Source organism: Notolepis coatsorum (assembly GCF_963971535.1).
Source record: "Notolepis coatsorum genome assembly, chromosome: 3".
NCBI lineage: Eukaryota > Metazoa > Chordata > Actinopteri > Aulopiformes > Paralepididae > Notolepis > Notolepis coatsorum.
The window spans coordinates 62,550,084-62,573,976 of NC_140167.1; the positions used below are offsets into that span (position 1 = coordinate 62,550,084).

Here is a 23,893-nt window from a genome sequence, read left to right on the forward strand (position 1 = left end):
GTATGCTGCGCGTGCACGCGTGCGCGGGCGTTTGGCCTTCGCCCATATTACGACTGCACCCCTGCCCGGATCTCTCTAGAAGACTAATTTCTCAACAGATTTTTATCAAATTTGGACCTGTACTACACAATACCTATGGATTTGCTGAGTTTTCCAGCTTATTAAAAAATTTGAATGGAATGTTGCAACTACTACAAAAAAACACGAGTACACAAGTTCAACTCAAGTTCAGCCCTATGTTACTCTATTTCATTACCACTAAAAGTGCTTTTTCTTTGTGTAAGAAACTTCAGAATGTCATCTTTCAAAAGAGACCAGGCTTATGCATGTACTATAAGCATAAAGTATAAATATAAGCTTTGCAAAAAAAAAGTATGCAGTCCTCAAGTTCAAGTAAAAAATTCAAAAAAAATTGCCGCTTTTCTGGGGGCAAATTTGGGATAGTGCAACCACTACAGAAAGTTTTAGTACACAAGTTCAACTCAAGTTCAGACCTATGTTACTCTATTTCATTACCACTAAAAGTGATTTTACTTTTTCGCACGTTCTTTCAAACGAGACCAGGCTTATGCATGTGCTATAAGCTTTGCAAAAAATGTATGCAGTCCTCAAGTTCAAGTAAAAGAAATTGCCGCTTTTCTGGGTGCATGTTAAGAGGTTAAAACAATAAGGCATCTTTGAGTATCATTAAGTATCTCGAGGCTGGGGCGGCGGGCGCCAGGGTGGCGCACCACGTAACTGCACTCGCAGTAACGCAGCCGTCCCGGGTTCGACTCCAGCCCGGAGACCTATGCTGCACGTCTTCCCTAACATCTTCTCGCAACTTTCCTCTCTGCCGGCCGGGTCTATCCGAAAGAAATAAAGCTGTAAAATGCCAAAAACAAATCAAAAGCAAATTTATTAAAAAGTATCTCGAGGCTGGGGCCAGCATGTCCTCTTTTTTGGAAATCAAAATATGGTCACCCTAAGCAAAATATCTGAGGAAATATACATAAATCAATATACCGTAATTCCTCTAATAGTAACCCCGGCTTGTATTTGTTTCAACTGTAGCGGGTACAAGGCTTGTATTAGGAGGAGGCCTGTATAAGAGGGAGGCCTATATTTCAAATTTTCAAACGGATCATAATGAATAAATCAATTTTGTGTCAGTTTGAACCCAGTAAAATGTACTGGGTTCATTTATTGAAACCAAGTACTGTATGAAATAGTAAACAGTGCAATTACAGGTGGTCACTGGTCATTTCAACGTTTTCAAAGTGAAATCAAGTAACTTTACCTCAGCAGCTCAGTATGCAGCTCAGTATATTAGTAACCCGGCTTGTATTAGGAGGCCGGCTTATAATTGCTTAGCTCAAGAGCGCACCCAGCCATTAATAGAGACCCGGCTTGTATTTGAGACCCGGTTACTATTAGAGGAATTACGGTATCAAACGTTAGCTAGTTAACAATGGAACACATTGATTGTTGATTCTGACATCAGAGGAAATACCCTGTTTAAATGACAGGTCATAAACAAGGAGATGGCTGATCAACTCGCCGATTGTTGATTCTGACATCAGAGGAAATACCCTGTTTAAATGACAGGTCATAAACAAGGAGATGGCTGATCAACTCGCCGAAACTTCCACACTTGGCACCAATGTGCGTTCACGCGCTACAGAGCGATGACCTTTTCCTTCATTTATAATTTCCCTGATGATAAACAGGACATAAAACGTGTGCGCCATGTTTACAGATGCATTACCTTTGAAAAATAAAAGCAGACCCAGTCAATTTGTTGTAGGTTTTAGTGTGCCGTGTATCTTTGCCTTGCATGGAATGTTCTGGGAGTGGGTGACCTGCTGCCTTGATGGAGGAAAGATACTAAACATTCTGAGAATTTGACAGTTGGTCAAATAACATCTCAAGTGAATAATAATTCATTCCTATACTCATAATTAAAGAAAATGGCATTATCTAAAAATAAGAAAAAATACCTTTGAGAGAAAAAATATATTACACAGAATAATATTGCTGTATTGTTTATTTATAATTCAGAAGTATGATATTTAGACTCAGCCCTCAAAATGAATCGAAGTGAATGAGGAGCCTGACATCTCAGAGGAATGGTGGTGTTGATGACGGGCACAGCAGAGGTCACTAGCTTACCTGTAGATGACTTTAGATCAAGGCAAGACAAGTTCTACTAAAGTGAAATATCCCTTAAGTCCGATTATCACATGTCCTTACAACAGAATGATAGGATTCAGGTAAAAAATCTGCAAAATGCATCTTTAATGACCCCAATACAAACTGAACCTCAGGAACAAGGCAGGATTGCAACGGCACCTATTGCGTACACCGTATGCTGTGCATTCAGCGGCAGCTGGGGTATCCTGGAGGTTGGGATGCAACAGGCAACTTTCTGGTGGGCAAAATAGCAGGGCAAGGCAGAGTCCCCATTTATTTTCCTATTAAATTCCCCCAAAATGTCCAACCATTTCCCCACAACTTCATATCAAACTTCCAAATCCATGTCTGTATTTCTGTGGTGTAATGAGCAAGCAGCCTTTGCTTTAACTGCTATGGTATTGTAAACTTGTTAGCCTTAGTAGATGTTGAAATACATTTGTTTTTATATAAACCTAAAACATTTTCCAATTCAATAACTCTTTCAGGACGTAAATAAGACATACGGCAAAATATACAATAGAATTTATTTAGCCAAGAAGAACTTGCCATGTCAATCAATGTAAAAACCATAAACATCTGCTTTGGCAACGTTGCCCAAAAAGTTGTCCAGTGTATCTCCACCTTAACACACCGCCTCATTTCCACCGCAAACAGCTCCCTGAACGGAACCAAGACACACGAGGCAAGATCACATCCAGCATCAGTACTGTTCCCTAGACTCTCTCTTCCAAAATGACATCGCCTAGAACATCTTACAAAAAGGCGGATACAATGTTATTTTATTGGGAGAAACATGAAGCCAATGCTTCATTATCAGCCTACTACATCTGGCACTGGCTATTATTTACACAAGACGTTATGAATAGAGGTTCCTATCCCACACTCCCCTGACACGTAACTGTACATACTTTACTTTGCTACCTGTGCTCTCGCTTGGTTGTGCAGTTTCATTCAAATGGAGTTCAATTCACAACAGAATATTTAGAACCGTTAGGACGCCGTGACAACCTTCATTTCGCTATTCCTTTTGACATCCTCTGATAAGAGCAACCGACCCCCGGAGAGTAGTCACTGTGTCCGCTGCTCATACCAACCTTTCATTAGCCAGACGGTGGTGCTCTAGATGCAGAAAAACATTTCTCAGCAAAACCAACACAATATTTGACCACACATAACAAGCCCAGAATGGAGATATGCATATTGACAATTAACAAAAATGGGGGGGGGGGGGGGGGGGTAGCGGAAGAGTTTCTCCCAAGCTGTGCTGTTCTTCACAGTGTATTCTTGGGTCCGTTGAAGCAAACAGTGTGGAGAAATGTTGCAGTGCCCCCTTGTGGTGGCAGGTGGGCAGTGAAACTGATAAGGAGGGCACTGTGGCTGGCAGGAAGCTCGTTGCCAAACATGACAAAAACAATAATTATAATAAAAAATAAAATAAAACGGTAACAAAAATGTTCTCTTCTCAAATACCAGGAGAGACTTTTCTCCAGTAGTCTTTGTTTTGTTTCATCTTTTAACAATACCATGTCGTTAGCTACACTAAACACACGTCAGTATGTAACTGTATGTTATTAAGGGGTAGTGTAGTATCTGACTTGTCATGTCTGTCTGTGGTGCCATCATTCATTCAATGACTTATTAAACTAATACATACATACTTAAACACAGCCATACACACACCTCAGCATGCACACAAAACACCACACATACAGGGTATGGTCTGACTTAAGAGAAACACCACGGTCCCAGTGGCTCTGCTGTGATGTGGAGCTTTTCCTGGCCTGACTAGTCAATTTATCTTCTACAGGGCAAGGTCCACGCTTGCTAAATCAGTTCTAACTTAATGATATTGAGTGATCATCCTAGACTTGCACATCTACATGATGGCGGTGGAAAAACACAAGTCTCAGAATCTTCCAGAAATTCACAATTCGAACCGTATACGCTCATTGTGAAGGCAATGGCATGATAGACAAGGTCATTGTCACACTCTTCAAACCACGGGCTCATCACTCCCTGCCTTCGCCATCCTGGAACTCACTCATCAGTGCTCACATTAAGAAAGAGGTGCATTGTGGGATAAATACCCAGAATAACGAGCAGTTAATCCAATTTCAGAGCTCTCTTTAGGCCAGGAAATGCAGCCTACACCAGCACAGCGCCACCAGAAACCCTGCACCAGAGCGAGACTTTATTTTTAAGGTTTCCTTTATTGTGAGGTGCTTGGAAGGAGCACCCTTTTGAGATCACTGCATTCTGTGAGTTTGTTGGGTTGGTGGGAGCGTGCGTTTACGCATGCGTACGTTCACCCGATCACTCCCTCAAGTCACAGTTGGCTGAGCTGCAACGCCGGACCGATCATCCACACACACTCGACAACGGCGCACCCTTCCAAGGGCCTACATAAAGCGTCAGAGCACTTGTTTGTTTTTGACCATACCCTGTACGTACACGCACACTTATGAGTCCTCGTTCATCTCTTGGCTGTCTGTCCTGGCGATCTTCCTCGGGGGCGCGGGGCTGTCACCCTCGCCTTGCTCCTGTTCCCGCTTCTTGGCGGCATTCTGACCAATGACAAAGGGGAAGAAAACCAATGAATTCTGAAAGACTTCTAAAGCTTCTAAAGGAGAGTCATTGTTGAATGTTTTTTTTTTTTTTTTTTTTAACACTTGCCTAAGGTTAAATTAATGATATACCATAGATTGCCAGCGCTATTTGTCTATGGAGAAAGTCCCCTTCTTTGCAGGGCTATAACTTTTTAAATTCTATTGCTACATTGCCATTATTAGGGCCCATTCAAAGTCCTATATGTATTGTTCATTGTGTAGCAACGTTAAACTTTTCATTCACATATTCATAGTAAAGTATGGTCTAATGTATAAGTATGTTTTCATCTCTTTCTGCAGCTTTCTCCAGAACGTGATATATAGCCCCAAATGCATTATATTGATGATGAAATACAGTTTGATGGCAATCAGCGCGATATAAAAAATTCCAACTAGACGTACTTCTAGAAGTTACTACACGTCATCTGATGTTGACCGGATGGGCGAGGGGGCGTTTATAATTCCGTGGGCAGCGTTATACCAATCATCTAATGTGGGTCAAATGTTGATAATATCAGTTATTATCGAAGACGGTAACGTTACACGCTGAAACTCACCCCAGTCTCCGCGCGCCGTTGGGCGATCATCGTCGAGTAGAAATGTTATCATTATGGGATATATTATTACCCGGTCCATCTCCAGCTTGTATAATGGTATATACGTCCAAATCATGTTGTTTATCGAGTTATTGGCAATCGATCGCTATGTAGTGTGACGAGCTAGAGTGCCGGAACCTATACCGAGTGCCCGGAAGTAATATGGCCGACCAGCAAAACCTCTACTGCGCTTCCTGTTAAGCGGTTGCGCCGATCGGCCACCAGATGGTGCTCCTGAACCGCCAGAGAGCTCAGTGGGTCCTGCTGGTGGATCTCAGGCCAGCGGAGGGACATTATGAATCCGATCGCAGATTTTTGCAATATTGATATAAGGACGCTGTACAGCGTCCCCCGGCAACTTTAGCATGGCCAGCAAAGACGTCTAAAGACGGGTCCCGGCAGTCAAAGTGTTAACTCTCGTCGTCTATGTCGTAAATCTAGAAGTGTTAGTTTAAGCTTTACTATTTTAACCACTTAAAAACTAAGTATATTGGCAGATTTGCCTGTAGGTAGCAAGTTAGTCTTAGACGTTTTGACAGGTACACTTATGTTTCCAAAAAAGCATTTTATTAATCTTATTAACATCTTAGCCCTGACGCTCTTTCAATTTTTCTGCCTTGATGAGTCATAGTAAACATTTAGTATCCAAACAAACTAGTAGTAAAGCCTTTGCTGAATCAACCCTCCTGCCAGTAAGCCAACATGATAAAGAGGACAGCCTCCACGCCTCGCTTCCAAACCTGCGTGGACACCGACAGAGCAGCTGCTATGAGCTATCTAATCACACTCGGGGACATCTACTGTACTCTTATTCCACTGGTGAATGTGACTTCCTAGGTTTAAGCCAGGGGTCAAGCCTCCTCAAGACTCATACATAGCATCTTACACACACTACATGCTAGGGCTGAAACAGAGGTGTCATGCCCATTCAAACTGGAGGGCAGTGGCGGCCGCCACTTGGGGGCGCTAGGGCGCCGCCCCCTTGGTAAAGAGAGCAGGAGAAGAAGAACATTTTTTATTTTTATTTTAGACCCCTAAAAATAAAATAAACATGTTTAAAATGAATAATATTTACTCATTTTAAGTATGTTTGTTTCCAATGCACAATATACCGTTAAAATATAAAATATTAATAATGGTTTTCCTGAACAGGAAGTGACGATTCTGTCTGATAAAGAACGTTCCATTACCTTAGCCACATTTCTCCTGCCGTATTTCTCTCGGGCTAGACGCAATAGCGCTCTGAGTGCGCGTCACTGTTTCATCGCTGTATCGGTCGCAGCCAATCAGTGCGTAACGCGTTGTGCGTTGAAATATGATGTTTATGATGGAAGCCGGGCGCGATTTGAAGCGGTCTAGGCAAGCGTTTAGAATTTCCGTCTAGAATTTCCATAGCCGCATTTTGCGGAGACGCTCTCTGATTGGCCGACGCGGCGATGCCAGTTTTTCCTTAGCCACAGTTTGCAACATGTTCGAGGCTGTGTGTTGTGAACTTGTGATTCAGTCTGGAGTCTGGACAGTGGGCAGTGAGTGGAATGGATATACATCGACAACAGTCTGGGGGACAGTCAGTGGACATACACTTTATTAAGCCCTCCGGCTGGACCACATTTCAATTAAACAAAGTGAGTTAATTCTCTCTCTCTCTCTTAGCCAACTCAGCTAATCTCTCTCTCTCTCTCCCTCTCTAATTTCACCACGTGTGGGGCATAACCACTCAGACCATGAATGGTAACTTGTTTAAAATGACAAAATATACATATGTGTTTATTATTGAATCGATCGGACATCATCTGAGAGAGAGAGAGAGAGAGAGAGAGAGCTGTGCGTGTTTGTGTTGGGCTATTGGAAACGTGGTTGCTAGAGCTGCCGCGGTATTGATTATTTCCTTACCGCACAAATTTGCAAAATATTTCCTACCGCCGCGGTTATTACCGCACGCAAAAAAAAAAAAAAAAAAGTTTGAATGCATTTTTTTTATAGTAGTAGTCAACTCTTTATAGCATATAGCCTGCCTCTAGTCTAAATGTCTATCTTTAGAGGATGACTTTGCAGCATGAATATTGTTTGGGATTCGGCAAGCACGCATTAGTTATTGAAAGTGAAACACGGATTCGAAGTTTCCCCTCTGGTCGTGCGCAGTTCACTCGGTGTCGCGGGCAGGGGTGGTTACCCCTAACCCCCCCGACCCTTATTATTATTACTATAAAGTTACTACTTTATAATAAAGGCATTCGTTTTGTGGCATTGACATTATATAGTTATACGTTCAATAACATCAGCGTATTTACCGGACCATAGCAAGGCTTTGCTCAGAGCGTGCTGAGTTGTCCCATTCTGCGGTCTGTTAATAAAGTTTTCAATCAGACAAGTGTATAGAACGAAGGGCTTTTATTATAACATTCGTTGCAGACAGTAAAATCATTATGTCTCGTTTAGTACTCCTGAGGAGCGATGGTAGTCCACTCCGGCGGAGAGTTAAAGCTAACGTTATTAGCCGTGTTGTGATGAGCTGACATTCAGGACGTAAAAAACTAATACGCGCTTGCCGATTGGTGGTAACACACTGCATGACGCTACAACGTGTGACGCGTCTCTCTTCTGACCAATCAGTGGTCTGCAATGTTTCACGTGACTTTTCTGGTACCCAATAGGGTCGCTTGGAACCTCGATAGAGGAGTAGGGTATATCTGCAGAGCCGCAAGCCCAACGAGAGGAGGGTAATTTATTATTATTATTATAAAAAACAGCGGTGACGCGGTATTCAGCCTACTCTGTGGTGGCCGTGATGTAACAGCGATACCGCGGTAATGCGGTAATCGCGGCAGCTCTAGTGGTTGCATTTGACTGACTGATCATATATTGATCGATGGCAATGGTGATAATATTCGCCAATGCGTGCCTTGTACATGTTTGCAAAATGTTTGGTATAGCGCCCCTAGTGGAGAAGAATCCACGAGCCGCCACTGCTGGAGGGGCACATGCCGCACCAGATCTTTTATATCTATACAGTATATATTTTTATTTTATTATTATAATATTTTATAATATGTAGTTATGATCATTTTATATTATTACTCAAAATCAAAAAGTCACACACCCCCTTGTCCCTGTGGTATTGTTTCCAAAGGTTGCAGCAACTCTCGTGCGCATCGAAGGAGAGGTGATGTAGGTTACAGCGTAAAGGTGTTGCTGAAGTGGTTGGTAGTCACTGTCCCTTCATATAAACAGTTCATGTTCACTGGTGTGTTAGGTGAATGTGTGTATGTGCTCAGGAAGGTAGTGGTATTATGGAGAAAATAAATTAATCTGAGTCATTGCAGTCGAGGCAGAGAGGACCCAGGAAGTGAACTTGGAGAGTGAGGGATTCCTTTTGGAGTCTTGGAGAGAGACGATAGGCATGAAGATCCTACAGTGTCTTTATTATTTGTTCTCTACATTGAATTTGCATTGATAGTCTTTTTCTGTGAATTTATGCAATGGATTTTATGCAAGGGAGAGACTAGGGCTGTGCGATATGGACAAAATATGGGTACCGGTAATTTAATATCTCAATAACGATATATCACGATATAGTACCCTTTCTTTCAATTTAACCAAATAAACACGCCACATTTTTTATAATCTTGTGATTATTATTTCTTTTTTCTCCTTTCATTTGGAAGTGTTATTTAAGCCCACATGTAGATGTAAAATACTGCTGTAAAGCAGTTATGCAGCTTTTTTCCCCCAACAATGGCGATAGAAACATAAAATCTCTATTGATAGAAATGTTTCTATCATCCGATGACATGGAATCATGGATTGTCATATCGCACAGCCCTAGGAGAGAGAGAGGCTGATTAAGAGGTAAAGTGCCTGACACTGACGGCAAAGGAAAATGCACCCCAAAATCCCCCGCCCCCCCCTCATACTAGCTACAGATAGTTAGCCACAAATCAATGCAAAGTCAATGGGGTCAAGCCATCTGTACAAGCTTTGTGTGCACCGAGGAGTATGTGAGCTTCACTTACCTTGGACAGACAGGTGTTAGACCCCATCTGGTCAACTTTGTATTGGTTTCTGGCTAACTAGCTGGTGCTAGAATGAGGAGCCGCATGGATTGTGCAGAGAAAGGATTCTACCGAATCAACGACATCATTGGTAAAGTAGGAAATAGATCAGAACTATCCCAGAAGGTTAACCTTTCACTACCACACTACAGAATGTTAACCCTTTCACTACCACACTACAGGTTAACCTTTCACTACCACACTACAGAAGGTTAACTCTTTCATTACCACACTACAGAAGGTTAACCTTTCACTACAGAAGCTTAACCTTTCACTACCACACTACAGAAGGTTAACCTTTCACCACACTACAGAAGGTTAACCTTTCACTACCACACTACAGACAGTTAACCTTTCATTACCACAGATTCTAGATTCTTGTACCGGATCTCCGCTCTGGTAAACAAGAATACCCTGAAGACTCTGGCAGGAGCACTCATTCAAGGGTCAGTGTTTCCCACAGGATTTTCAGAGACTATGGGGGGGTGAACCTCCGACCCTCTAGGGGGGGCCGGGGGCATGCCCCCCCGGTCCTTTTTTGTGTGTGTAAATTTTAAAGTTAAATGCATCAATCTGGTGCACTTTGAGAGCAAAATAAAGAGGCTAGATCTATGATGAACTTTGTGCTCAAAACTCAAAATCGACTAGACTAGTCGACTAGTGCTTCCCAATCCTCTCCTCGAAGCACCCCAGCCGTTCAATGTATTTGTTAAATTCCACCACCAGCACACCCGATTCAACTTAACTAGCCCTTTATTAGTTGAATCAGGTGTGTTGGTGGTGGAATTGAACAAATACATGGAACGGCTGGGGTGTCTCGAGGAGAGGTTTGGGAACCACTGGACTAGAGCAGGGGTTCCCAAACTTTTCAGGCCAGGACCCAGAAAATAAGGCGTCAGAGAGACGCGGCCCAATGCACATCGTCAGGCTTTTTTTTTTTTTGCCAGGCGACCGATTTTTTAAGCCAAATATCACTTCAATCCTATTAAGTTAGTTCAAGTTAGTTATTCATTTATATGTGCTATTTATGAGAGGGCTAACTTGTTGCAAAATAATGATAATAATAATAGCCTCATTAAAATACTATTGTTGCTTCGGTTGTTTTCAGAGTTTTATGTGCATAATCTGTTATTTAGTTTGAAATGTTCGTTGAAATAAGTAGATTTTTCGTTTTTGTTTATTTATTAAGTTAATATAAAACCATATAGTCACATTTTAGAATACAATAGAATAGAATTTTAGAATACAACTAGAAACACTGTCCTGGCCTGCTTCTAAGTTCAGTGGCCTGACAAAATAAAAAATAAAAATAAAAAAATAAATAATTTTTTTTTAGATCATCTCGCGGCCCACCCGTGGCTGCTCGCGGCCCACCTTTGGGTCGCGCCCCGACTTTGGGAACCACTGGACTAGAGCATACATTTGAGCCATCAAAGAAATTAAGCAAAAGTGGTTACCTGTGTTGAACTGGTTTATTTTTTAGAAAATAAAAATATATAGTGGATTACTATTACGACTACTACCACTGCCAATACTACGGATACATCCCTATTGGCAAACTTTATATTTAAAAAAAATAGTAAAAAAAAAAAATAAAAATCTTTTTTATATATATTTAATTTTTTGTTCATTATACAACAGTGGCGGGACTAATTAGACGGGCCGCCACAGTCTAGGTAATTAATGGGAAACCCTGAGGGTACTACGACTATGCTTGCACCTCATGGTACCAAAGCACCTCAAAAGGCACTAAAAACTAAATTACAAACATCACAAAACAAACTGGTCAGACTACTGCTTGACCTTACCCCTAGAACCCACCTCACCCCTGCCCACTTTGACAACCTAGGATGGCTTAGAGTAGACGACAGAGTACAGCAACTTGCAATGGGCCTGGTCTACAAGATACACTACACGACTAAGGTACCCATGTACATGTCAAAATACTTCCCAAAGGTCAGTGAATACCACAACCACAACACCAGATGGAGCGCCACAAATCATGTTAAACCCAGATTTGGCTCAAACAAGGGACTAAACACGTTTCGCAATTATGCCACATCAATGTGGAACGCCCTACCCACAGCTGTAAAGGAATGTGAATCACTACCCACTTTCAAAAACACTCAAAGAGCACCTACGGGAGACTGCAATTCGAAACTGGCCCCTGTAAATGTCCTAACCCAACCCCCTCCAATGTACAGTAAATATCCTAACCCAGTAATACACAAGACCCTCTTCTTGGACCAAGCAAGGTTTCGTCGATAATCCAATGTACAGTTACCGCCACCCGCCTAAATTTCTTTCATCTAAATCAGGGGTGGCCAACCAGTCAGAGACTAAGAGCCAAAAAAATTACTGTGGTACCACAAAGAGCCACACCATATACCAGCGTTTCTCAACTTTCTTTTCAGTCACGGCACCATTCATGTGTTTATAGGTCTCACCCTCTGGCCTCTGAAGTTGCTAATGTCTTTTTTATTTGGGCCTCACAGGGTTAAAATTACCCTGTGAGACCCACGGTTGCAAAATTACAAAATTACTTTTAGCCATTAACACTTTAACTGCCAGAAGACGAGTTTAGGCGTCCTTCCCCGCCATGCTCAAGTTGCCGAAGACGCCGTAACTCGTCTTTGATATCAATATTTCAAAAATCTGTGATCGGATTCATATTTCCCATCCGCTGGCCTGAGACCCACCAAAAAAAACGGTTCAAGAGCGCCATCTGGTGGCCGATCGGCGCAATCGCCTAACAGGAAGTTACTTGGACGATGTGCTGTTCACCCATACATATTACTTCCGGGCACTCGGTATAGGTTCCGGCACTCTAGCTCGTCACAATACATAGCGATCCGTTGCCAATAACTCGATAAACAACATGATTTGGACGTATATACTATTATACAAGCTGGAAATGGACCGGATATTTTTACATCCCATAATGGAAAACTGTCTACCCCACGCTGATCGCCCAACGGCCCGCGGAGACTGGGGTGAGTTTTAGCGTGTAATATTTCCGTGTTCGACACTAACTGCTATGATGAACATTTTACCCACATTAGATGAATGGTATAACGCTGCCCACGGAATTATAAACGTCCCCTCGCCCCCTCCGGTCAACATCAGATGACGTGTAGTAACTTCCAGAAGTCCGTCCAGTTGGATTTTTTTTATATCGCGCAGATTGCTATCAAACTGTATTTGATCATCAATATAATGCATTTGGGGCTATAAATCACGTTCTGGAGAAAGCTGCAGAAAGAGATGAAAACATACTTATACTTTAGATCATATTTTAGTATGAATATGTGAATGAAAAAGTTTAACGTTCATACACCCTGAACAATACATATAGGACATTGAATGGGCCCTAATAATGGCAATTTAGCAATAGAATTTAAAAAGTTATAGCCCTGCAAAGAAGGGGAACTTCTCCATAGACAAATAGAGCTGGCAACCTATGGTATATCATGAATTTAGCCTTAGGCAATCAAAGTGTTAAAAAAAAATCTGTAAATGTTTATTTAAAAAATGTTAAGCACATGTATAGTCAATTGGTCCTGTTGTTCAGCCTCACAATGCTAATTGATAGTAAGTGTTTATATGTCCCACCCTCTGAAGTTGCTAATGTCTTTTTAATTTGGGCCTCACAGGGTTAACCTCTTAAGCCCGAGATATACAGTAAAAGTGTATATTTTCAGCATTAACACTTTGGATGCCGGCGACGTGTTATGTCATTATTTCGCCCCGCCCGTTGAATGCCGACGACGCTAATTGTCGTTTTTTTTTTTTTTTTTTTTTATTAGCGATCCGAATTCATATTTCATCAACCGAGTCTCCCGTTGGTACAGCAGCCCCTCTAGGAGCTCCGATGGGAAAATACCACCCCCTATCGTCTATCCCTGTGTAACTGCAGGCCATTCGATTACACTGGTGGATGTGTGGGGGGGGGAGCCTACTGGCTCCACTATGCTGGCGAGCCGTCTGATGAAGAGGGAAGTGATCGCGAGATGGAAAGCAGCCTGGAATATATATTTACAGCAGCCAATAATCAATCAATAAACGCGATCGATATTTGGAATGGCGATCAGGAATTGGAATAATCTTTTTGGAGAACATCTGACCTAAGATAACAGCGTGCCCCGTATGTGTATATGTGTGTGTGTGTGTGCGCTGTTGAGGAAATAAGAGAATCGATTTCTCAGCTCGCTTCTATAGCGTGCATAAGTACACATATACTATCGATAATCTAGTGTTTATTTGAAAACGATTCATAAATAGGCCGACAAATGATAACGTGTCTAGTGTATTCGAGAATATTCCAATAAATGCTGTTTATGACGGAATCTTTCTATTTTCCTGAAATTTGAGAAAACTATAGCTTTTCGAAATGCTATAAAAAGGATATGAACCGATTAAAAAACAATCCGTTTCGACAATGTTGACTGCAAACAAGTCATTGATAAGCGACGGGCAGATTAGACACATAGCCATAATTTAAAACATAGATTATGCGTTTTTAACGCTATCATTGAAGTGGATGCTGGCATCCAAGGACATTAATCAAAGGCACTGAAAGTGTTAAGTTTGTTTACCAATGATTTTAACTGTTATTAGTGAAATATAAGATTATAGAAATCTCAGGGCATTGAGTCGGAAACCGGCGCATATTGACAGGAGGAAGTGGAGCAGCCAAAAGTGAGTGTAGTCTTTTGAAGGAAGAGACTCAGGGCTTTCGAATTTCGAAAAACTACCCTATCCAGCTCACGCCAGCCCCTGTCAATCATCTGACATCTGGATTTACTTTTTTATTTCTCTTATTTTTTGGGATTATCTCCCACAAACCTGAACGTTATTGCCATAAAACAGAACGCAGTTAGTTTCTCTACATTTCTGTGAATGTCTAGCAAAAAACGGTGTTGCAATATGATGAAAAATAGTGGAGAAATTTACATTATAAAAAAGATGGCAGAATTCAGTACTGTATCTACAAAACCTTCTGTTTAATCATCTTCCCTTTATTAATTTGCTTAGATGTTTCAGGTCTGGTCAATTTTAGCATGGTCAAAGATAAAAAAAAAAAAACATTTTAATAGAATTGATATTCTCCTTTGGTTCATTACAATTTACTCAAGCCTAGTAACAAGACAGTATTTCTGACACTGGGAATACATTCCCCGAGATCCATAGATGTCCCTAGATTCAGATACCAAGAACAAATGGACCATTAAAAAAGAAATCTGTAAAAATTGTCTGTATGGAATGAGTAACATACAAAAAAAAAAAAAAAATATATATATATATATTATAATTTTTTTCTTTTTATGGTTGGAAGAGCCACACATTGACGGGCAAAGAGCCACATGCGGCCCATATTTCAGTCTTTGCAATATGTGATATTGTGTTCTTTCACATTGTGTTGAATTTTATAATAGTGTTCAGCTTGTTTTGACAAATCTTCCATCATACATATTATTTATACAATTTTAGGTGACCAGCTTCTTTTAAAACAGCTTTTTCTTTTCCTTAACCCTACTGACCTCTCAAACCCTGCCCTCTTTTCTTGATCCTCCAATCGCAACTGTTACGAGGGAAGCAATAGTTGCGATTGGAGGATCAAGAAAGGTGGGCGGGGTTTGAGAGAGGTCAATTACATTATCTACAGCAGAACAACAGCCTTCCACCTACTCACCTTCTTGTCCCACTGCTGATGAAGATAGCGGAGGAGGATGTTGGTTTTCTCTGTTACAATGACTGGACACAAAATACAGAATATTATTAACCACAGCATACTAGGGGTGGACGGTATAAACGGTATACGGTATAAACGGTATGAATTTTGACTATACCTTAGTTGTAACCGGTAGAGCAGCTCTAAAATAGCAATGACGTCATGTAACCACAGCGCGACTATTTCACTCGCATTTGCCCCTAAAAATAGATAGAATTAGTCATAGATAATAGATATGTGCAAACTGGAAAAAGTTATTTAGGAGGCTTCGCGCAGTGGGCGTGTCAACGTGCAATTGTCATTTAATAATAAACACATATCACCGCGGCGCACAGCAAGTTTCAATTTCAGTTCCTGGCATTTTTAACCAGTGGAGAAAGGTAAGAGATTTCCCTATCGTTTTTCTTTATGAATTATTCTACGTTAATAAAACATACCTGGTGATCAACTACAGTTTGCTGTGAACATTATGATATGTGTGTAGTGTTCTGATAACGACGGCTGGGCAGCGGGAGCTGGATGCTGGATTTTGCGAGAAGCATGCAGCTGCAGAGCCGCAGAGCTGGACAGCTGTGCCTGCACAGTGCAATACTCCAATTCAGCCATTGGCAATTCAGCCGTTGGGTGGGGGGCGCTGTTGAGTGGACCTGTGACCGGACCTGAAAGCGCCCCTGCTCTGCGGCTCTGCAGTTGCATACTATTGGGATTCGATGGGAGCAGCACGGAGTCTCGACTCGGGACTTATTTTATTTGGAATATAATGACTGTATACGCAAAAGTAGCCTAGTTTTAAGTTAAAATATTATAAATCTACATGCCTTGAGGATGTCATTCTTTATATAGCCTGAAAAAACTGATACCGTGATATATACCGTTACCATCTATGCTTCAAATTATACCGTGATATAAATTTTAGACCATACCGTCCACCCCTACAGCATACTATAAAAGTATGATAGAATTTTAACCAAATAAACACATGCCTCATTTTTTTATAATCTTGTGATTATTATTTCTCTTTTCTCCTTTAACACATTGGGTGCCATGCAGTATGCCCATCTTTACCACTCTCTGCCAGTGCTGTAACCCTATGGAGTGGCTCACCTTCTTTGCAGGGCTATAACTTTTTAAATATTATAGCTATATCGACATTACTATGGCCCAGTCAACATCGGGTATCTATCGTTCCGGATGTGGGAACGTTATATTTTTCCATTCATACATTGTCGCGTTAGTACCGTCGAGAATATAAGTATGTTTTTAGACTGTATAGCAGTAATTCCTAGAATGAGCGTTATAGGCCCCCACGCGTATTATACATGATCGATTGGCGTTTCGTCCCTATACACTAGGGATGCACCGAATATTCGGCCACCGAAAATTATCGGACGAAAATGGTTAAAAAGGCATTTTCGGCCGAAAGGGTTTTAGCACCGAAAATATATCACCGAATGTCAAAGAACAGGGTTACGTAACGTTCGTAACCTAAAGTGTTGTTGTGATGACGTAATCAAAAAGCGGCTACAGACTTTGCGCAACGTTATTTCCTTTATTCGCTATTGGCATTCATAATTCATCCAGGAAGGCTCCGGGAGCCAGCTGGACCCTGTCTGATATTTCAACGCCTCAATACCGCCGCCTGGTGGATTTCGGGAGAGTTGCACTCCACTCTAAACTGGATGTGGCGCGCTGTGCATCGGGGAAAATCCTCCGGCAGAGATATCTTGTAACGTGGATCAAGATACACACTCGAGTGCATGGGATCGCTTTCGAGACGCAATAATCAATATGCTTTCGGCGTTTATTGCGTCATACAAACGGAAAATGGATATAGCAGATCGACATCAAATAATTGGAAAAATAAATCTCCAGACGCATCAGCCACAAGTAAGAGGAATCTAACGTTAATTCCAGCTCGATTGTCCATTTATTTCATTGCAATCTATCTGATCAACGTATGGTGTCGTACTAAAGAAAGCCGTTAGTGACAATCAAGGAATCATAAACGACCCCCCCCCTTTCCTTCACGCATGATGGAGCATAATGTATAGCGATCATATGCATTTGAATTTTTTAATATAGCGTGTATAGGAACGAAACGCCAATCGATTATGTATAATACGCGTCAGGGCCTATAACGTGCGTTCTAGGATTGACTGCTATACACTCTAAAAACATACTTATATTCACGACGGTACTAACACGACAATGTATGAATGGGAAAATATAACGTTCCCACATCCGGAACGATAGATACCTGATGTTGAATGTATAGTATAGGCCATAGTAATGTCGATATAGCTATAATAATATTTTAAAAGTTATAGCCCTGCAAAGAAGGTGAGCCACTCCATAGGGTTACAGCACTGGCAGAGAGTGGTATAAGATGGGCACCCGGCATACTGCGTGGCGCAGAATGTGTTAAGAGGTAAAGTGCCAGACAACACAGGAAAACACCCCCCAAAATTATGACGTGTGAAATACATGTGTGTGTGTGTCTGTGGGGGGGGTCCTTTAATACTGTAGTTGTAAATGATTTCAAAGTAAAAATGGAAAAAATACTTTCCATTTGCTGTGACCCAGTCTGGTCTACTACTAGATCAGTGGTTTTTCAAACCCTTTCAGAATAAATATTCTTGTGACCCCAAACTAATTAGGTAGATTATTGTGTTGGCTAATGGGACAAAATGTATCCTGCTAAGCTACTACCCTACAGTGTTTTATTCAACATGTCTTTTAGACTGTTAAACTACTAGCCTAGTGTTTTATTCAACATGTCTGTTATACTATTAAACTACTATCCTACAGTGTTTTATTCAACATGTCTGTTATACTATTAAACTACTATCCTACAGTGTTTTATTCAACATGTCTGTTATACTATTAAACTACTATCCTACAGTGTTTTATTCAACATGTCTGTTATACTATTAAACTACTATCCTACAGTGTTTTATTCAACATGTCTGTTATACTATTAAACTACTATCCTACAGTGTTTTATTCAACATGTCTGTTATACTATTAAACTACTATCCTACAGTGTTTTATTCAACATGTCTGTTATACCATTAAACTACTATCCTACAGTGATTTATTCAACATGTCTGTTATACTATTAAACTACTATCCTACAGTGATTTATTCAACATTTCTTTTAGACTGTTAAACTACTAGCCTACAATGATTTATTCAACATGTCTGTTATACTATTAAACTACTATCCTACAGTGTTTTATTCAACATGTCTGTTATACTATTAAACTACTATCCTACAGTGTTTTATTCAACATGTCTGTTATACTATTAAACTACTATCCTACAGTGTTTTATTCAACATGTCTGTTATACTATTAAACTACTATCCTACAGTGTTTTATTCAACATGTCTGTTATACTATTAAACTATTATCCTAGTGTTTTATTCAACATGTCTGTTAAGACTGTTAAACTACTAGCCTAGTATTTTATTCAACATGTCTGTTAGACTATTAAACTACTATCCTACAGTGATTTATTCAACATGTCTTTTAGACTATTAAACTACTATCCTACAGTGATTTATTCAACATGTCTGTTAGACTATTAAACTACTATCCTACAGTGATTTATTCAACATGTCTTTTAGACTATTAAACTACTATCCTACAGTGATTTATTCAACATGTCTTTTAGACTGTTAAACTACTATCCTACAGTGATTTATTCAACATGTCTGTTAGACTATTAAACTACTATCCTACAGTGATTTATTCAACATGTCTTTTAGACTATTAAACTACTATCCTACAGTGATTTATTCAACATGTCTTTTAGACTGTTAAACTACTAGCCTACAATGATTTATTAAACATGTCTTTTAGACTATTAAACTACTAGCAGTGTTTTATTCAACATGTCTTTTAGTTTTAGACTGTTAAACTACTATCCTACAGTGTTTTATTCAACATGTCTTTTAGACTGTTAAACTACTAGCCTACAGTGTTTCATTCATTTATACCACATTTTCATTGCCAATACAAATTCTGATTTATAAAATTAAAAGATACTGGCCAATATTGAGTGACGAGCACATCCATTACTTCTATTAAATACAGATGAATATAGATTTTGGACGCATAATTTGGGTTAATGGACAAAAAAAACGTTAATCCACTTTTCTCCACGAGGGAATATCCCCTGCGTCAAAAAAAGGCACAACAAAATAAATCAAGTGGCTTTGCTTTGATTTGGGTCATGCAGTTCCATGTGGCTCTCTTGTGGTATCATCTGTTACTTGGTCAGTACCGTTACATCTCTGAGTAGGTAATACTTACTCTGTTCTGAGGGGTATTCACGGGTGGGGAGATACACAGACGGTCTTCGGTTCTGTGGGAAAAGGGTTCAAATAGATTGCAAATGAGACACGCTGGGCATGAACTTGCCACCAGCCACATACTCATGAAGTCCACATGATGTGGCTGGTAAGTGTTTGGCCGGTTAACCAACCTGTGTGTTCAATCACTTTTCTATTCTTAAAAACAACTTGATTTGCCTAATGCCTAGTGAAATGTCTGATTCCATTAGCCGTGGTGGGTGTTTGACTAAACTGTACACATTCTTAAAAAGGGGAACTACAATCAATTTAAGAATTCATACATGTTATTCCTGTGGTCCTAAGAAAATACAAAAATATTAGTGAAAACAAACTATTCTCACACAAATCAAATTTATGACGCCATCAAGTATAGAGTTAGTACAGAGCTGCTCCATAGACAAGAATTGGGAAATTCTTGGGATGTTGTAGATGACATATGGATATATAGGTACATTTTCCTTTTCAGAACGGAGAATAAAGCTTAGTTATTTGGTATAAAACCTCATACAAAACATTCACAAAACCAGTATCCCATTCATTTTCTCTGGAGCAGCACCAGACATTAAACCATATGACATCACAAGCTCTTCGAGTATTTCCCCTTTAACCCATTTAGATCTAAAACGCCTGCTAAGAATGCTCATCGACTGTCCCCTCATGTGCACCATGCACTTACCTGGACTTGATAATCACTGATTACCACCCATCATGCACTTTATTTTTTTTAAATATTCTGTTATGTACAGTGTTATATGTGTTATGTGTTCATGTATGTATATATTGTTGTATATTGTACTACGGTCTGTGGGAGCTCCCCTGAAATTTCTTTGTATACTGTGCAATGACAATTAAAAGTCTATTCTATTCTATTATATAGCCTGCATATACACACAAATGTGTTTCCCGGTTTCAATGAGCTCATCCTGTGCTTCTTAGTTCATCAATTGGCCCATCTCAAACCTTGCCCTCTTTCCTTGATCATCCAATCACAATAGTTGCTTCAAACTATTCTTGGGTCAAGAAAAGAGGGCAGGGTTTGAGATGGGTCCATTCCTTTTGCTTTAAGGTTAAAAGGATGACACCAGTGTCGCTCATGCTCTGATGGGAAGTGGATATTTCAGTTTGATACTCCGCATCTTTTTCTATTATTGAAATATTCTGTATACATTTTGTGCCAATTCATCACTGCACAAAAGATCTGAGGTAATAACGATGTCTCCAACCCCACATTACACTGCTATGATCCTTTTAAAAAGGAAGGCAACACCACACAAAAAAAACATCTAATTTAGCAGAGCCTTACGCCAACATAGAGTATATGTGCCAGTACTACGGACTGGAAATGGCAATTCAAATGAAATTATCGCAACAGTGTTCCCATTTCTATTCAGTAACTAAGACTTGTACATTCACATACACAAGGCTCTTCTAATTTAGATGTTGTGTTGTTGTGTCATATCATCGTTGGCTACTTACAGATGCTTTACAAACGGAGTCAGCGTGGAACCTGCTGAAGTTACTCTTGTTGTAGACCGGGAGCCCTTTCAAGAAATCGGCCTGCAGGAAGAGGTTTATCAGTTATGTTATGCTTTTTCACTAGGGATGCACAACATATCTGTGTCGGCTGGCAGGGCTGGGCAATTAATCGGGTTTCAATTTAATTTACATCATTTTGGCTTCCCACGATCATGAAAACAAGATAATTGAGATAAAACTATTATTGTGCCACATGCCGCGGTGCTCTCATTTTGTGTTGTTGTAATCGCAGTGCACACGTCCTTCACAGCGGTGTGCTCCATCCCCACCTCTCCCCAAGCAGTAGTTTCAGCTGGTGTTGAGAGGGACAAGGGAGTCACAGCGCATTTCTCCAGTTATTTTTATATCATCTTTGGTAACTTGTAGAAGATGACAGAAAGGCAGCCTTTGTTTGGGTAACGTTACTCACATGCAACAATGACACAGCACAAGATTGTGGGCTAACGTGGCGGCTAAGTGGCGCAGTGGGCAAGGCGCTCGCCACTAACGCAGGAGATGCTGGGTTCGAGCCCAGCTCTTGGCGTTGCTTCCGGCTTGGCTCATACTAATACAATTGGCAGTATTAGGGGGTGGGAAAGCCGGTGGGTGGGGATGGGACGTTGTGGACAGCGACTCCTACAGGTCGGTTGGTGCGCCTGTGCAGCAGAATCAGGAACTATCGGGGGCAGCGTGAGCCTCCCACGCGTTACTCCTCGCCACTGAGAGATTGCGCTGTGCAGGTGAAAAGATGCGACGGCTGCCTCCTCGTGTACCGGAGGAGACACGTGATGCAAGGCTTCGTCCACATTGCAGCCGACCAGTGGGAGGCATGGTCTAGCAACGTTCGAGACAGGGGAGGGAAGAATTGGATAATACGAAATTGGGATGGGAGAAAAATGGGGAGAACAAGTAGATACAAAAAAAGATTGTGGGCTAACATTGTTTCAGTTTTTCACTATGTACAAAATTTGATTGTCATAGAAATTAGTTTTATATATGCAGATCATATCAATAATGTTGGTTAATATAAGTTTAATATCAGTGATCAGATCGGCATCCCTACTTTTTTACCTGCCATCTTCTCTAATAGAACAGACTGCAAGTCACAGCAGTGGACTGGATATCTGCAATGCATAGTGCATACTTTTACATTATTTCTAACAGTCCCATTTCCTGAACCAGACGAACTATAAGATATTTGGAAACATGTGTCCCATCACATTGGCATGCGATGTCAAGTAGGATCATCAGACAAATAGATCACGACTGAACAATAAATGATGCTACCCTTGTAATAAAAACCTGTCGCCATCTGAGGCAAAGTCATGTTGTCACAGGGCCTGCAGACTTTGCCGAGGCCCAAGCGACATGGCTGGTCAACGACTCGATACCAATGGACTAGCAGGCTGTGGGAAGAGAGTGTTTCTCCATGAATATTTGTATTGGTGGGAGGGAAGGGCCTTTTTGATACCAAAAAACTCTTCAATGAAACCAATACAATTATTCTAGGCGAGTTGGCAGTTCCTCTGCTCTGGGTGGGGCTTCTCAATTTCAGCCAAATGAAACCAATTCTACAGACTGCAGATGACAGAGGTGAAGAAGAGTGATAACAGACATGCATGTATAAAATATAGTAACACACTGGGTGGGGACTATTATTCACACTGGGGGACAATAGTCATTGACCCACGCCGGGCGTTCCCTGATCAGAGCCAGCTAATAGGCCTAGTTACAAATAGATTCACCAAATAAATGCAAACGGTCCCAATTAAAGGTTAAACACAGAGTTCAAGATAATACAAGTTATAAACTATAGCAGCAGGTGAGATCGACTGAGCAAGTCAAGGCAGCTGAAAGCAGGAGCCTCACGAAACACGTCTGGCCTGTAACGCGAAGAGCAGCCAAGAAGCAGACGAGGCTAGCAGAGATCTGTGCTGTAGGCTCAGTTAGCCTTGTCGACCTTACGAACTGTATCACAGCTACTTCTCAGGCTGTGCCAGCGGTCCCACGGTGCGGTAGTTACCTTGTCCATGGTGATGGCAGTAATGTTCAACTTGTGGACCCGGCTGGTTTGCGTGTCTCTCAGTCTTATGTTGTGTTGCAGGCGGTGTGTAACGTAGCCACGCTAGCTCACGGGCTAGCTAGCCGACAGCCGTCTTCACGGGTCCTCTCTTTGCTAAACCAAATTACACCCTTCTTCACACACGGAAGTCGTTGTTTTCATCCTAGATCTTGAGTATCCATGCGATCTTGTAACTGTGTGCACAGAAGAATCGCCTACACATTTGTCATAGCATGAGTTAGCTAGCTATTGCTGCTAACGTTAGTTATTAGACAGGACTGTTCTGCTAGCATGATGGCTGGCTGGATGGTGGTGCTGCTGGTGCATTCAGAAGTCCACGCCCCCTAGACTGTCCATTGGCTGTCGGCCTCGCCACGTGGTGGCAGCTTGACGAGGTAACCTATCACGATGAGATAACAATACGCGTAGAATTGTTCAGTCCCTTGCTAAAACATAATACAAGGGAGGCCCAAACCACTTTACAATGACACCCGTAGCAGGTTTACTTTGTCAGATGAAGTTAAATATACCTATACCAATACACGCATTAAAGATCTATACATGATGTAGTGTTGTTCTATTGTATATGAAGCGATATGTTTCACCAAGGTACCCATGTACATGTCAAAATACTTCCCAAAAGTCACTGAATACCACTATCACAACACCAGAGGGAGCTCCACAAATCATGTTAAACCCAGATTCGGCTCAAACAAGGGACTAAACACGTTTAGCAATTATGCCACATCAATGTGGAACGCCCTACCCAAAGCTGTAAAGGAATGTGAATCACTACCCA

The 23,893-nt window shown here is 41.0% G+C and overlaps 1 protein-coding gene across 1 annotated transcript; it reads right to left on the minus strand.

Moving 5' to 3' along the window:
- Positions 1 to 1,736: 1,736 nt before the first annotated feature.
- dda1 (DET1 and DDB1 associated 1) lies at positions 1,737 to 23,386 on the minus strand. Its single transcript, XM_084310997.1, has 5 exons — positions 23,056 to 23,386; positions 20,994 to 21,074; positions 19,477 to 19,528; positions 15,122 to 15,183; positions 1,737 to 4,739 (listed from the first exon to the last, which is right to left on the minus strand). Exons 1-5 carry the CDS (start codon positions 23,062 to 23,064, stop codon positions 4,635 to 4,637), a joined length of 309 nt encoding a protein of 102 aa, XP_084167123.1. The 5' UTR covers positions 23,065 to 23,386; the 3' UTR covers positions 1,737 to 4,634.
- Between the last annotated feature and the right edge of the window lie 507 nt (positions 23,387 to 23,893).

Coding starts and splice junctions, on each gene's coding strand:
- dda1 (XM_084310997.1), bottom strand. Junction 15,184..19,476: donor TGAATACCCCTCAGAACAGA/GTAAGTATTACC, acceptor TTTTGTGTCCAG/TCATTGTAACAGAGAAAACC. Junction 4,740..15,121: donor ATCAGCAGTGGGACAAGAAG/GTGAGTAGGTGG, acceptor GTCATTGGTCAG/AATGCCGCCAAGAAGCGGGA.